The 16036-nt window shown below is 45.5% G+C and overlaps 2 protein-coding genes across 12 annotated transcripts in view; one reads left to right on the forward strand and one right to left on the reverse strand.

Annotated features, from left to right (window-relative positions):
• The window catches only part of Synj2 (synaptojanin 2), a 114487-nt gene extending 99255 nt beyond the window's left edge, over positions 1-15232 (forward strand). For 2 of the 4 annotated variants that reach the window (XM_006523203.2, XM_006523205.4), the window contains one exon: positions 3420-15232. In XM_006523203.2, the coding sequence (XP_006523266.1) occupies positions 3420-3617 (198 nt within the window). In that variant the 3' untranslated portion in view covers positions 3618-15232. The remainder of the gene's footprint in view (positions 1-3419) is intronic. The other 2 variants (NM_011523.2, NM_001113351.1) reach the window with 1 other exon arrangement.
• Serac1 (serine active site containing 1) overlaps positions 37-16036 on the reverse strand; it is a 39219-nt gene continuing 23219 nt past the window's right edge. For 3 of the 8 annotated variants that reach the window (XM_006523234.4, XM_006523236.4, XM_030249847.1), the window contains 6 exons: positions 11156-11297; positions 10191-10285; positions 9429-9526; positions 8297-8479; positions 5111-5254; positions 3524-3716 (listed from right to left, as the gene is read on the reverse strand). In XM_006523234.4, the coding sequence (XP_006523297.1) occupies positions 3580-3716; positions 5111-5254; positions 8297-8479; positions 9429-9526; positions 10191-10285; positions 11156-11297 (799 nt within the window). In that variant the 3' untranslated portion in view covers positions 3524-3579. Of the gene's footprint in view, positions 3717-5110; positions 5255-8296; positions 8480-9428; positions 9527-10190; positions 10286-11155; positions 11298-16036 lie in introns of all 8 variants that reach the window. The other 5 variants (NM_177311.4, NM_001111017.1, NM_001360148.1 and 2 more) reach the window with 4 other exon arrangements.

The raw sequence follows: 16036 nt of genomic DNA on the forward strand, positions 1-16036 counted from the left end.
TCAAAAAAAGTAGAGTTAAGAATTGAACAAGCCAGATGGTAGCATACATCTTTAATCCATTACTCAGGAGTCAGAGGCAGGGGGTTCTCTGTGAGTTCAAGGCCAACCTGGCCTACATTGTTCCAGACAGCCAGAGCTACATAGTAAGACCCAGTTTCAAGACAGTGTAAGGGTGTCAAGTGGGGGTGGGGAACAGGACAACAGTTGGAATAGCCTTATTTTTAAACCAATGTTTAACTGTAGGGCGTTTTAAGCTAGCATCTGTTGGTTGAATGACTTCAGCAGTGAGCAACCACCACCCAAAGATTCCATTTTGTGTCCAGTCTGTTTTGGCTTTTGGTCTGCCTTAGTTACGATGACTGCACGTTTTTAGCACAGTATTTCAGGGGCAATGCTGACAAGTTCAGTCTCGCTGACGGTAATATAGACTCATTTCCCAGAGCTAAAGATATTTGTTAAGGTGACTGAAATACAAAGGTTTAAAGTTGCTAGTTTGAGATACTTAAAAAAAATCTCCCTGACGACATGTGTAAGCTAATTACACATTGTTAAAGCGCTGGCTTTCAAATGGTCGTTTTGTCGGAAAGGGAAACTTATACCCAGAGATCAGTGACCAGTCAAAGCCTGCAGTGTATCTTGATTGGTAATTTGTTCTCATGTTGGATGCGTTAGATGTTTTCGTTCTTTTAAAATTGAGTCTTTTCAGATCTGAAGGGGCTCCTCGGATTCTTTTGGCCAGCCTTCCTCGATATCAAATGCAATAGATAGTTCTTACTGCATGCTGTTTTGGTTCTCTCTCTCAATCTCTCAACAATTGGGACTCAACAATTGGTTGAAAAGCAAGAGAATAAGATAGATTATCAATTATGGCTTAAGGCCCAAGGGGTGGCTGAGCATCAGAGGTGCTTGCTGTCAGGCCTGAAGACCTGAGTTTGAGCCCCAAGACTCACATGGTGGAAGAACTAACTCCTGACTGTTGCCCGCTGAGCTACATGCACACACGCACACACAAACACACACACAGCAATTATATGTGAATAGAGAATTGTGTGAGAGCCGCTATCATGATCGCTGACACCACACACACAGTGAGACTCGGGCAAGGCCCTTACAACACTCTGTGGAATAGATGGGCTCTGAGGATGCTTTATATACATTTTTTCATGGAAACAGATGGGACACGTTTATTCTAAGCTTATTCACAGAACATAGTTACTCATATTGTGTCTCTCAGGATTAAGAATATACTGGTAATTTCAAAATGGTAAACCAGTAAGATTTCTCTCTGTGTTGTTCAGACCTGGCCAAGAGAGGAATCAGCAGACTGTGGGATCTTTATACCAAGGTGGCAGGGGATGGGCTCAGCGGTATACTGAGTAAGAGTAGTGTCAGCGGGAAATTAAAGTTAAGGGTTCCCGAACACTTACCTGTTCCCACAGGGAGCTCCCGAGATGCCCTGCCCTAGGATGTCTACAACTAATGACCCCATGCTGACACCATCACCTCTGATGGCCCTGGCTCCACATTCAGCTTCGCTCCCTGCACGGTATAACGTCTATGTTGCAGTATCAGAGCTGTTTCTCTGCCCAAGAAAGACCTTGATCCTTGCTCCCATGCACCTCCCAACTCAAATTCCCAGCAACTTCATCCTTGCTGTCTCTGACCCTGTGACAGGAACGTAAGGGCCTCTCTTCACCAAAATATTTTTAGTTGTGGATTGTTTGTAGATCCTCCAAATGTACCCATAAATTATCATCAGCATTATTCAGAAATCTATGTGCATTTATGATAAAATACCAGATTATGTTCCAGGCCGTTCCATCACATTCTAATTTACATGAACTCAGGCAGAGCAAATGTCAGGCTTCGCCAACGCTTGAGTTCCTGCCCCTGACCACATCTGTTCATTATGCCCACACTAGTCTCAAGGGCAGCTTAGGTGAGGTAGGTGAGGTAGGAGGGTTCCTTGCCTTTGAGGGGTCCTTCTGCAGCTACCGTGTGTCTGTGCCGTCTTTAAGGCGCTGCTGTTTTGCAGTTATCTTGTGCTCATTGGTTTCAATGATGTCTTTGTTCAGGATGATTCCGCCAGTGTTGGATTTGTTCCATCTTGCTCTATTATCCACCTTGGTGTACGTTATCATCTACGCCTCACCAAGCCTTTGTGATAAATGGAGAGTGGCCTTTCCATCATATAGACAGAGCAGAAATGCCGACTGTCTTGTCAGAGAAACACTAACACTAATTTAGCAATACACTAGACAGCTCTTTTCAGATCGCAGTTTTAAAGCATGTTCACCTCGATGACAAACACCTGGGCAGCAGAGGTCAAGGAGAAAAGATGTCTGCTGCCCAAGGTTTCAGTCAGTCATCACCGGTCCCATGGCGAGACAGGGCATCATGGGAGAATGGGCAAAACTGCTCACTGCAAGGCAGGGAGGAAGCAGAGAGAGGCAGAAAGAGTGATGCAAGAAAGAACCATTGTGCTAAGAGCACCACGGTGACGCTACCGACTTTATGAATGTTCACTAGGCAATCTCGCAGAGAGGGAAAGCAATAGTGTTTCCTGGGGTTGGGGTCGGAGGAGGGGACTGCCTGCTGGTGAGAGAGCTGCTTTGGGGATGACACAATCCACTGAAATTGGACAGTGGTGATAGTAACTTTGAATGTACTAAAAGTTGTATAAATTTGGGGCTGAGGACATAGCATGCACAAGGTTTCCAGTTTGATCCCTAGCACCACACACATGCACGTGCGCGCACACGCGCGCGCGCACACACACACACACACACACACACACACACACGCACACACACACACTGACTTTCATGTTAATAATGCTATTACTAAAACTCAACAACGATCATCAGCACACGTTCCCACCCTCCCTCTAAGGGGGCATGAAGGGAAGCTGTACTTTACATAGCCAGAAAATTGGAGAGGCTTAATACTGAGTGGTCAGCATACCTGACTGCTTCAAATAGGTGTGTCATAACCTGATCCTTACCTTATCTGGAGCATACTATTCAATAGCTAATTAAAATATCTTAGAAGGAATACTTAAAAAAAAACCCAATCGTTCTCAGCACTGTGAGAAACCCAGAAGCAGAGCCTGGCCCGCACATACAAGCAGGCACAGGAGCCCCTGTAAAAGTGTCAACTGTGCACCTGGCATATTGACATTAAAAGCTGGCAGTAAAACATCATGGCACATGGTACCCAGATCAACCACAGCCTCTGTAAGTTCTAGCTTGATCTCCCCAAGTTTCATTCTCATGGTGTGCTAGCTTGCCTGTCAGGACTCTTGGGTGAGCTGGGACAGTCTCAGGTGGTCGGGCCCTCTGGCCACAGCAGCTCTGCTCCCTACCCCAAGGCCCAGCACAAGGAGTTTCTCAATGTAAGCCTTCCTCTGTGGCCTCCAGGTGTACTCGGGCATCTCCCAGTGCTTGCGTGAAGAGCTGCGCTCTGCTGCCTGCACCCCACACGCAGTGAGTGCACAGGACTGCGGAGACCTTAACAACAGATGGAGAATGCCACGTTTCTCGCACTATATTCACACAAAAAAATGGAAGAACGTATCTCTCAGTTTTCAAGATCTCTGGCTAAAGTTTCGCAGATGAACTGTAGAGTACGTTGGTACAAAAACGCATCCTTTGTCTTCGGCTTGCAAATGTTCAAGTGGTTGACGTCCACAGGAATTAGATCCCCAATGCCTAAATCTGAAGAAAGCAGAAGTGTCAATAAAACAAAGGGAAGCCATGCTTGCCTAGCAGAACTCTGACTCCCTGTGTGAAAAAGGATGCCCAGTAAGTAAGTCTCAGTTTGTGCTTTTCCTAAAATCTCACCTGTGTTCTAAGCAGAGCCTGCGCACTGGCATTGTAGAGACTTCCCTGTACCTGCAGGCTATGAGAAATTTTCTTCTATGAATGAGGTGCATGGGAACCACATGGGAACCATTCCAGACCCAAATTCCAGGTGTGTGGAGGGGTGCGTGTATAGAGGGGGTGTGTGGAGGGGTAGGTGTGGAGGCCGGATGCAGTACTTGAGCAGTCACCTGCATTTGATCTCGGTCTGAAGTCTACCTGGATGCAGGTAAGAAGAGATGCCAGCAAGCCAGCCACTGAGTGGAGGCATGAGGGTAATCGTGCGGTCAGGATTTCTATGGCAAAGCTAGGACTCTGCAGGCAGCTGCCTAGGAGACTGCCTCTGCTGTTGCTTTAAGTTTCTAAGACATCTGGCAGCCATTCTTTGTAATCTTCAAGTAGCTGCTTTGTACCCTCAGCCTAGGGCCTGGGCCCTGCTAGAGAGCTTCTTTAGGATCTGGGGTACTTTCCATCTGTGTGGTGTATGAAGAAATAAGACCAAGCTCATTATCCACGCTCAGGTTCATCACTAAGACAAGCATACTATCCCTGGTCACTAACCCTTGCCACTGGCTATGAGCTACCAGGACAGGACCTAAGCCAGCCTCAAGGAGTTCCAGGAGATGATGATCAAGTCGAGGCTATGGTTAGTCAGGGTGCAATTCAGAGCGAGATGCATGGGAGGCTACCACACAGCATCACCCACGGAGGGAGAGCTTGGATGGAAGCTCTGCACCAGAGCAGCAGGGCTAGCTCTTCTTTAGGAGGAGCTAGTTAAAAAGTAGTATTTTTAACACTAGGTTTTTTTTTTTTCTCTTAAATATTTCCTGCTTGAATATTACCCACTCACTTTCCCCTTCCAAGCCTTCCAAATGTTTATATCCTACTTTTTTATCAGTAGGTTTAAGCTTTCTATGCAGCTATCAATTGTTGAAATGCGCCTTTATTCTGACTTACGGAAGTGTTTGTTATTCTTCTTAAAGCAGGTACTACTGTTGGTGCCTAGGAGCTAGAAATCTAGCCATTGTCATCTAACTGTTAACTGAGATGAGAGGCGGTACCAAGGCTGTGCGCTTGCAGAGGGTTTTAATCTGGTGCTGAAGAGTGAAATCAGTTTAGATTCTGGACTTTTATTAAACTTTCTCCTATACATCCCTAAGACACTGGCTATAAAAACTGATATCTATTAAATGCTAGGTCCCATCAACTAGGCGTCCATCCAGTGGCCACCATGTCTCCAGAGTGAGTACCTGCTGACTCCACGGGCACTACATGCAGTTTAATCATGCTGCCGATAAATGTCGGTTGTGTTTCTACAAAGTTCAGCACCTGGAAGTTTTTGTCTTTCGCGAACTCCAGAAAGTCGTCCTGTAGCGTCTTCAGTGCAGGAGAGTCTGTAAGGTCAGAGAATGAGACATGGAGAAAAGGTGTTCGTATTTAACTCAGAGAGGAAATTAAGTTTCTGATTCATGCCGGGCTGAGATAGGAGAGCTGGCTAGGCAGGTAAGCCTTTGCCTCACAAAGCTGAGGTGATGGCTACTCTTGGATGTCTACTTGACTACATCTGGAATTAACTAAAAACTCAAACCACTCCTGGTGGGGGATGTTTAGTTAACTGCATCATTTAAGGTAGGAAGACACACCTTATATCCAGATCACTCGAGGACCAACCTTTAATCTGAGCTACACCACCTAGAGGAGCAAAGTGTTTGCTCCTCACCGTTTGCCCTCACTCCTGCTCCACCAGCATTAGAGCCTGGGGGTTGGGGGTGGGGTGGCTATTCTGACATACTGAAGAAAATACATAATAAATCCCAGAGATATGTTCCTTCTATCAGTTCTGTTCCTCTAGAGAAAGAACCCTGACTAATACACCTGAGGCCCTGTTTGGATCCCTAGAACCTGTGTGGAAAGCCAGCTGTGGCTACACAACTGTAACTTACCTGGGGGTGCAGGGGGAGAACAGGAAAAAAACTGACATCAGAAGTCTGATCCATACCTACCTCTGGGGAGTACAGGAAACCTACAGAGCACTCCAGTATCTTCAGAACGAGTTGAGAAGACAGCAGACCACAACACACGAAGACACAACTAAAGAACCACCACCACAATCAAGAGGCTGACAAGAGGTGTCCTGAGAGCAACTTGGCCACAAGGAAGCACCTGAGACCTGGAAAGGGGTCATCTGAGCCCCGCAGCTCATATCTGATAAGCATCACTCTTGTTAACATCCCAAGCTATCCTACTGGATATAGGAAGATCTCTTAGGTTCTACACCCTCAAGTCCATGTTTAGCAGACCCCAGTATTGCCTGTGCTCAATCCTCAGGGCCCTCATAACAGTGAACAGCATGAATATACTCGGCATGAATATACTCGGCATGAATATACTCGGCATGAGTATACTCGGCATGAATATACTCTGCATGAATATACTCGGCATGAATATACTCGGCATGAATATACTCGGCATGAATATACTCGGCATGAATATACTCGGCATGAGTATACTCGGCATGAATATACTCGGCATGAATATACTCAGCATGAATATACTTGGCATGAGTATACTCGGCATGACTATACTCTGCATGAATATACTCGGCATGAATATACTCAGCATGAATATACTTGGCATGAGTATACTCGGCATGAATATACTCGGCATGAATATACTTGGCATGAATATACTCAATGCAGAGGCATCAACAAAGGGACACTTTACCAAGGGAAGCATAACACCATGAAGGAAAGATGAGTTCTCCAGAAACAGAGGAGAAGGACATCTATGAAATGGTACAAAGGAAGTAGATAGTGAATCTAAGGAGACAGTGAATGTAAGAGAACCAAGACTATACAGCACGGCCAGAGAGATGGATCAGTAGGTTAGAGCATATGCCACTCCTACGGAGAACCTAAAGTTGGTTCCCGGCAGCCATATCCATAACTCCAGCTCCAGGGGATCCAATGCCTCCACCTTCTGAGGGCCCTTGTACTCACGTGTGAGGAACATGTGCATACATATGCATACACACAACACAAAAACAATTCAGAACACGAATGAGAGATTGACCAATGGCAAAAATAATTTTTAAAGAAAGAACCAATCAGAACTTGAGACTTAAAATTACAAAGGAGCATCTTTGTCACAGATTAGGATGAGAGAAAGAACGTGAGCTTGATGATAGGTCTCAACTGAACTCAGTTAAACAAGGAAAGAAAGGAGGGAGGGGAGGGAAAAGGAAGAAAAAATATTCATACTGTGGAAGTCATAAAGTAACAGCCAAACTTCCAAACAGGCAGAGATACAGACATCCACGTACAGAGGTCAGGACCCCAGAGACACTCAGTGAACAAACCTGATCAAAGCAAAGTTGTAGAAAACAGCAAGGAAAGGATGGAGTGGCGTATGCAAGATTCTAAAGGAGAAACTGCCAACCAAGGACAGTGTATCTAGCAAAATTATCTTCAAAAATGACTCACCACCACCAGACTACAGCAGAAGACAAGTCAGCCATTGTTAAAGCTCACAAAGGAACACGCGTTCACCAGACCCAACCGAAACTCCCAAAGCTACCAAACCATACAAGCATGCGGTGTAAAGGAACAGCCAACAAAATGGCATTCACACTACACACTCGCTAAGCCTGTAGATGGTGAATTATCCTCTCCACCCAAAAGAATTGAAGAAAAGAGGGACTTGTGCAGGGACAGCTGTGCTCTTATCAGACAAATCATATTTTAAGTCAGAAACAATAAAGAGAGACAGACAGGATCGGTTCAGCAAGAACACGCAGTAACCTTAGATATGCATGCATCTAACACAGAATCACCCAATCGGGTAAAACACGTATTAGACCTAAATGCAGAGCCGGATTAACAGTGAGAGTTGAGACATCCAGACCCCACTTTCCACTATGCTAAGATCATCCAGAGAGAGCAAGCTGAAACCCTCCATACACAGTGACAGGGCCTAACATGGATTCTTAACCCTCTCGCTCTCTCCAAAGCAGCAGAGAAACCCATTCTTCTATGCGCAGAGCTAAGCACATGCTGGGCTCCGAAACCAAACAGTGCTTTATAACTAACATGCTGGCTCAAAAGTTCATGTATATTTCGATAGTTGATGATTTTCCAAATTCATGGAGAAAGGTAGTTTACTACTTTGGGAGAAAAACCATAATCTGTCTAGGTTTAAGTAGTTGAGATAACTTAATGGTCACGGCTGTAACTAGAGAAGATAACTACCTAGGAACAAAAGAGAGATGGAAGAAAAGTCACGCCAACCCAAAAGCTTTCAATGGGTAATCTAAACAAAAGTCTAGGCAAGTTTAAAAACAAGATGGTACATTTATAGAAGAAATGGTGATTTTTTTTCCTTCTTTCGTGTATTTAATGTTCTACAACTTCAATTTCCTTCCCAACAGCAAGTGTTACCTTTGCTGAGTTCTTTGACTTCCAGTGAGGGAAAGAGAAGATATCGAATATTAACGGAGTATTCAGCCAAACGTGACCCATGGTGAGGGACACTGTAAAAAATAATTCCTCTGGTATTGTTTATAAGAGCATTCAGTTCGGGCTTCTTAGAGGCTTCCAACAGCATCTTCTTCACAAGAAGACCTGCCACCGAAGAAAGAGAAGAGAGAGTGAGTTTCTTCCGTCCTCTCTACGCCTTCTCAAAAAGAGTAAGCAAACAAAACAGAGACGCTTTAAAATGTAACTTCTCAGGGTAAGAGAACTGCCTTTACAGGAGAACACCACTGCAAATGTGTCCCTATGAGTCTACAAGCAGTTAAAAGACCACAGACTGCAAACCCTTCTCTCATAGATCTCACTGCCTCTGTGAGGCAGGTGTCAGTCACTGCCACCCACATCCAGAGTCCCAGGACCCACCAAGGAAGGTCAGCTGCTATGGGAAAGGCCCCCAGGAGCACCTAGCCATGTTCCCTAGCCAGGAACAGCAACAGTGAGTTTCTGAGAAGCAGAAGGGCTACATCCACCTTTCTCAGCAAAGGGCCCTGGCTGAGGCTCAGCCTAAGTCATAGTAATCAGACAGCCTAGCCTGGGGCTGGGCAGAGGCTGTAAGCCAGGCATACAGAGAGCCGGGAGCTAGTTTGGAGGAGCGCAGGAGAAGTAAGGCATGTAGCTGGAGCCAGGCTCCAAGCACAGCAGTCAGGCACAGAGAACCTGTGCTCACCACGCCTCAGCAGCACAGGCAGTGGCTGAGTGGATAGGAAGGCAGGGAAGCCGCGAGGCCTGTGGCCATGCTGGCTTATTGGAGCTTCTTGGAGCCTAACGATAAGCATCCCACAGTGTAATCTGATTCAGAATGAAGACATGAAACCACCAAGCCACCAATCTACGCCCTCCCACCCAGACTGTTATTAGCTATCCCCTTCTAAGAAAACGAACAGCATGGATGGAAAACAGTAACTTTAAAACTCTTAGCTAAAATGTTAACTTGGTGTGGGGAGACTAGTAAGACAGACAGACAGACAGAACTTTCAGTTGGCTGAAACCCTGACAACTACCTCATGATGGCTGTCTGTGAAGATGAGCCCATCCTTACCTCCCATGCTGTGTGAGATCCAAATCATTGGCCTATCCCCAACACCAGCAGCCCTGAGCTTGCTGAGAAGTTCGTTGCTTCTGAATGCAATCGACTTTCTGAACAAAACAAAAATGCCAAGCATGACAGGGGACGTACATCCCCCACATCTCATTATAGGAGGGGCTTCCATCCCCCAAATCTCATGACAGGAGGCGTCCACCCCCCAAACCTTGCTGCCTAACTTAAGAGCATTCACTATTCAACGCTGTCTGCCCTCACTCCTGAGTGTAGCTATACCAATCTTATTCTCTATCTGAAACTTGCTCACACTAACATAGCTGGGACTACTAAGCCCACAACAGCCACTCATACACAAAACAAGCACTGTGTGAATAGCAAATGGATCTGGCAATTTGTACAGGTCAGACATGGGTCATTCCCCAGCTGCCCAGGGCAGTTACCTATGGGGCCCCATTTCATCTACAGTCTGTCTTGATTGTCTGAGTTTACTCCTACAGACATTAAGCTTCTATTCCTTGAGTTTATGTAGAAATACTAGATGATCATCAGAGTTCAAAATAAGTGATTTCAGACCAAAAGGGACGTTAACGTCATAGTGTGGTAGTCTGCTAGTCTCATACTGTGTATCTGCAATACCTTTTTTGAGAGCAAAGATTCCCAATGTTCCCCTGGGAGACAACAGCTAGTGTTAGTGCTCCCTCCCTCTCATGTTATCCCTCCCCTTCCTCTCAGGCTAGTACTCCCTCCCTCTCATGTTACCTCTCCATAGGGCACCTTGCCCTCCAGTCGCTGAGACTCGTGTCGTACTCCACAGATATGATGCGAAGTGAGGGGCAGTCCTTTGCTAGCCATGTCTAAGTAAAATGAAAAGCTGTGAGCAGAAGTATCCATTTCCCCATCGGGCTACTTCCTAGTAATTGCTCTCTGTAGCCAAAGGCCCCCTGCAATAGACACTACAGAAGATACTGGAAAGCAAGTGGGGGAGTGAAGATGAAAATAAGCATCGTATCTCTTCATATCTCTGGTCATAAAATGCCATCAATCTTTATAATGAAGGCGTGAGAACACTGTCAGACTTAATCTGTAATTGCCAAAATCAAGACTTGTCTTGGCGGCTTTCAGCAGGTAGTAAAAGCTATTATCTCAGAACAGACTACACTTTGTGCTGGATAACTGAGACGTGAGAGTTGGAAGCGAATGATAACTGCAGTCTGTCTCTGGGAACTAGGCGCTGATGTCTCTAGGACTTAGCATTCTGAAGCAAGAGAGACAGAGCCCTGGGAACTGTTCATACATAGATGCACTGTCCTGCATGAACTGGGATAAATCTCAGCCCATGACCTCATCCCAGAGTTGAGCTCGGAGGAAATAATGTCAGAGAAATGCAGAGGAGAACTAACTACATCACTCGCGTTTTTCTACTTCTATAGTTATGAAGGTCATAAAGTTGGCTATTACAAGTATATCTGGCTGTATTATTAAATTATGTATCAACAAAGCAAGTGATTACCCTACTTTTTAACTCATTATTATTCTAGAGTCACAGAATATACACAACACAGGATCACAAGCCCCGCTGATAATGAAAAATCCCATGAATGTCTCCAAGAGCAAGCAGCAGCAGTGTGAGGGAAACCCCAGTGGCTCAGGACAGGGAAGCAGCCATGATGACCGCAGCAGCAAGTGCCAGTGTGTGGGCGGCAGCCACAGCTGCTGCTCCTTACCTTGGGCCAGCATGTAGTGTACCTGTCTTCATCCACCACAGCACTTTCAGTCAGAGCCCGCTGGCTGTCGTGCTGCCGCCAGGTTTTAAATGCTGCTCCCATTAGGCCATGAATAAAAAGGACATCGGCTTTAATGGGCTGACTAAGAGGGAAGAGAGTTTTAAAAAGAAGCAGAATAAACGCATTACTACTGTGGCAAGCTACACAGCATTCTCTTTGGAGGGCTTTAGCAGGCTGACGTGACATAAAGGAGACTTAATTAGGGCAAACTTTATCAACACACAGGGCTGCTGAGGGATCCGGGAACTGTGACAGAGACAGGAGCACACTGTTCCTTCAGTGAAGAGAGACTCCGTTAAGCAGACCAACCACAGCGACTGTAATGAACTCCATGATTCAGCATGTGAGTGTCACCACCACGTGATTATCCTCCCAGTAAGTCTATGCAGACACTCCACAAGCCAGTTGAGGTTTTTAAGAAGTTAGACAAGAATACGCTAATATAATGGCAAAGTCACTGGGCATGAGAAATGTCAGGGGACATCCACAGGACATGCAGTGGCCTCGTGGGGGAAACCCAAGATAATACGCCTCATTCCAGGGTAGAAAGGACGCTTATTGGCTCAGGCAGGAAGACACACATACAGGGGGCTCACCCCGTACCTGACCTGCCTCACAGTTCTGTAACACCAGGACAAACCCGCCGTGAGGGAGCACCAGGGGTTGCTCCCAGAAGCAGCACGTAAGTAACTCTGATCCAAACTCAGATCCCATCAGCTAGCACCGAAGATTACAATGCTCAGGGAAGAGAGAAAACACACACTCAAGTGGGAAACGGAAATTCAGGGAAAGGGAAACCTTGTAGAAAAACTGTCATTTTGTACTCTGGCTGGCTTAATGTTTAGTAATGACATTAATTCAAATGGTAAGAAATGGGAACCATTTGACATTGCTAATTTTGTGTGTTCCTGTATGTACACTAAAAGTCCTGGGCAGAAGCAAAAATCATACATGAAATTTAAACTCACTAAACTAAGGATAACACTGCCAATTAATTATTAATAAGCTAATGAATGCTTAGAAAAATACCATTTTTAAAACATTAAAAATAAACAAAATTTTGGAGGTTATATCTATCACACACAATCACAGATGAAGTCTACAGAATGTCACTGGTCTCAGCCCTCCTCGACCCTGCCTTTTTCCCCTCTTCCTCCTCCCTCTCCAGTGACCCCATGTGGAAAACAGGATTAGACAAAAGAGATGATCAGTCACTGCCTTACTCCCTAGACACGCGCTAGACTCACACCAACAGCTGAGATGTGAGGCTCAAGGCCCTCTGGGGATTTTCACAATTACTGATCACCCACTGACCTACAAAGCAGGGGTCTCTGACTTGATGTTTCCCTGAGCAAGTGAGTCTCTCTCCTTCCTGGGCCGAAAGCTCTCACAGTGGGCAGAGTCATCATCCCAAGCTGTGTATGAAGCATCACTGTTGGCCACTGTTATCTTTTCCTGGCTCCTCTTACATCTTGGAGACACAACATTCCTAGCTCCTTTGTACTGGGTGCCCTCTGGTCTACTGTAACCATGTCCTAACTGTGGGTACTCTCTGGTTTACTGTAACCATGTCCTAACTGTGGGTGCCCTCTGGTCTACTGTAACTATGTCCTAAGTGTGGGTGCCCTCAGGTCTACTGTAACCATGTTCTAACTGTGGGTGCCCTCCGGTTTACTGTAAGCATGTCCTAACTGTGTCCTTCCAGTCTATGTTCATAACTGCTGTTGGAAGGCTGCACCATTGTGTTTGTTGGTTCCTATTCTTTGAGACTCAAGGAAGTTTCTGTCTCTTGCTCTAACTATAGGTTTTTAGGAATTTGGACTGTTTTTCCTACTAAGCCCAAGAAGGCTGCTATCTCAAGATCATCCTCTCTAAAGCGTATATATATATATAAACTGAAATGAAACAAAAAATTACAAAAGATACATTTTAAATCTAGGTAATATGAAAATTATTTAAGAAAATAGCAAGAATAAGAGATTTAAGAGTTTAACAAACTAAAAGGTGATTCTAATTTAATTAATTTTGTTAAAAATTCTGATTCTCACTTCTTTTTAAACTCACTAATTTGCTTTGCTTTATATGTTTTAACAGAAAGGTTGCATTATCTTGGTTTATCAATTTCTGTGTGCTATTGAAATGTTATTTGATATGTATACATGATAAAGCTCCCCCAAAAGTATTCCGCTGAAATCAGCTTACAACCGACCACATAAAATTAGTCACATGCGATGGGAATTTGAGGACAAAGGCTTGAGCTGCAGTAGCACACAGCCTGTCCCTAGTGTGCCTGTCAAAGAGACAGTAATATGACAACAAGTTCCATGGATGTGGCCTTGGGAAGGACTAATAAAGGAGACCAACAGCCCAAAGCCCACAGGGTGGGGGTGAGGTGCACAGACATGAGCTTTAAAGGTAAGAAGGACCGGACAGCAGACATGTAGTGTACAGAACTGAACCACCGCCTTGGTGAGGTGTGGGCTCCATCACTGTCTGGGTGTGCGCTCTATGAGGCAGACTGGTCTAAGAGCTTGCTGCTTGAGGGACACCAGTTCTTGGGATGTAGTTACTCACACTCCAGGATACAGCATCACCTTCAAGGATGACTGTCCTCACCTGAGTGGCCCAGAGGGCTCTGCTGTCCTCAAAGTGCAAGGTGATTGGAAGCTTAGGACAATAACTTACCCTGTGCCTCTAGCTCTGAGGAGTATAAAGGAAATGAGGTCACTGAGGTGGGTCCCCGTGAGCATTAATAAGCCTAGACTCAGGCAGGAGCATGGCCCAGAGTAAGGAGACAAAGTAGATCCAAATGGAAAGTTGATAGGTTTTAGCAAAGGCGACAGCACCCCTGCTATTAGGACTTAAACTGATCACTAATTAACTATTTAATTAGAAAATATATTGCTTTCTTGTTTTGTTTTTCCAGACAGGATTTCTCTGTTTAGCCCTGGATGCCCTGTTACTCATCAGACTGGCCATGAACACCAAGATCCACCTGCCTTTGCCTCCTGAGCCTGGCTAAGAAAATATTTTTCTAAACTCAAAAGTTTTATATAGAAGTATAAAGCAGAAAGGAGCCATCAAGTATGAGAAAGAAGTATAAACCATTAAAATAGTTTTGGGTTAAAACAAGGCTGAAAGCAAGGGAAATTCTTTGCCCTGAGAATCAGCCTGGTAAAAAATAAGGTTCTGTCCTAATGGTTCTTTACAAAGTAGAAAGAAAGAAAGAAAAAAGGACAGCCCTGCAGGGGGCAGTGTGACCCAAGGTACAGCAGAGAAAGGTTAAAAAGTGCACGAGCATGCTCATGTGTGTCTGTGTGTGTCTGTGTGTATCTGTCTGCATTCACATGTGTGCATATGACCACACTTTTCATCCCGTGGGTTCAGAACTAAAAGGAATGAGATGTCACATTACGAAAGCAGAAAGGTGGCCGAGGGAACACAGCTTCTGTTTCTTTAACCAATGGACTTCGCAAAAACTCAGGATTTGACTGGCTTCTTGTTGAGCTAAACTAAATAGGAACCAACATTCCCACTATATACCACTAGGGGGCCATCCTTGCTCCACACATTTCCTATTTCTCTTGTGCAGGCTTTTAAAAACAAATGGTTTTGTCTTTTTTACATAAATGTTTTCAAGGTGTGAAGAAAAAAAACAATGATTTGAATTTATTCAAATGCCTCCAAATAGGCTCCAACGTTTCCATCAGCCAAAAGCTAAAATGTCACCAGGTGACAGGGACACCTACTCTGGGAATGTCCCCCTGCTTTGCTGTCTCCCACCTACTTGATGCTTCCACCAGAATATCATAAATGTATTTACTCGTGACTTTCTTCATTTTGTGACTCTAAGAAGCTGGCTTTGCCTGCAGCTGGCTGGCCCGATGCACAGAGGCTCACTCAGCTGGGAACACACTCTCTTCTTCCTCCTGCTCAAGTGAGAGCTGATTGCACTGCTCATTGTAACATTGTATTTGTCATTAGACTGAACCAATAAAACCGTGTTTTTTTTTTTTTTGCAGAGGCCTTATTAAAAGAACCTCTTGCTAGGGGACCCTGACCCTGACAACAGCTAGACAGCGACCATCAGTGGCCTTGAGTCTGTGAATTTGTCAGGTTCTCCCATGATGTGGGTGATTTCTCTCCCTGCCTCCCCAGCATAAAGCCCTAGGCCTGCTCCCAGGACCCTGCTCCCTTCTCATCCTGCCTCACTCCCAGCTGAAGAGTGGAACAGACCGCCCCACACCCACACCCCAAGGACTTCTGGACCAGGCACCCAAGCTGACAGTCATGGGAACAGGGCTCTGACAGCCCTTTATACCCCCCACCACCACCAAACTTGGGAAATGGGGTCAGAAGGAGGGGCCTGCCACCGTCTCCCCTTATGCACCACTTCCTGTGGTCAGACTGAAGGAGCTGGTGGAATGGAGGAGCCCATTGCTACTTCTAATTTCCTGTGAGACAGATGAGTGTACCCAGGGCTTAGGGAAGGGCTATGAGAGGAAGGTCCACACAAACCAGCCACTCAGTCATGGCGGCCCAGAGCTTTGTGAGAAACACAGGAGGGCCTGGAGAGCCCCAGGGACAGACCACCTGAGGGGCCTCCTTTCCCACAAGCCTCCTCCACCCCTGGCATTTCTTAAGTCAATCTAGGGATGTACGGTATTCCTTAGACCGTGACTCCAGTCTCTCTTCACAGGAATCAGGGAGAGTGGGAAAGGGTTGGCCAACTGCAGCTAGCTATGGCTTTGTCTTGCATCTCCTTTCTGGAGGTTCCCCCTCTTTCACTTGCATTTGAGATCACTTTCCAGTTTAAAAAAA

Source organism: Mus musculus, chromosome 17 (genome assembly GCF_000001635.26).
Source record: "Mus musculus strain C57BL/6J chromosome 17, GRCm38.p6 C57BL/6J".
Lineage (NCBI taxonomy): Eukaryota > Metazoa > Chordata > Mammalia > Rodentia > Muridae > Mus > Mus musculus.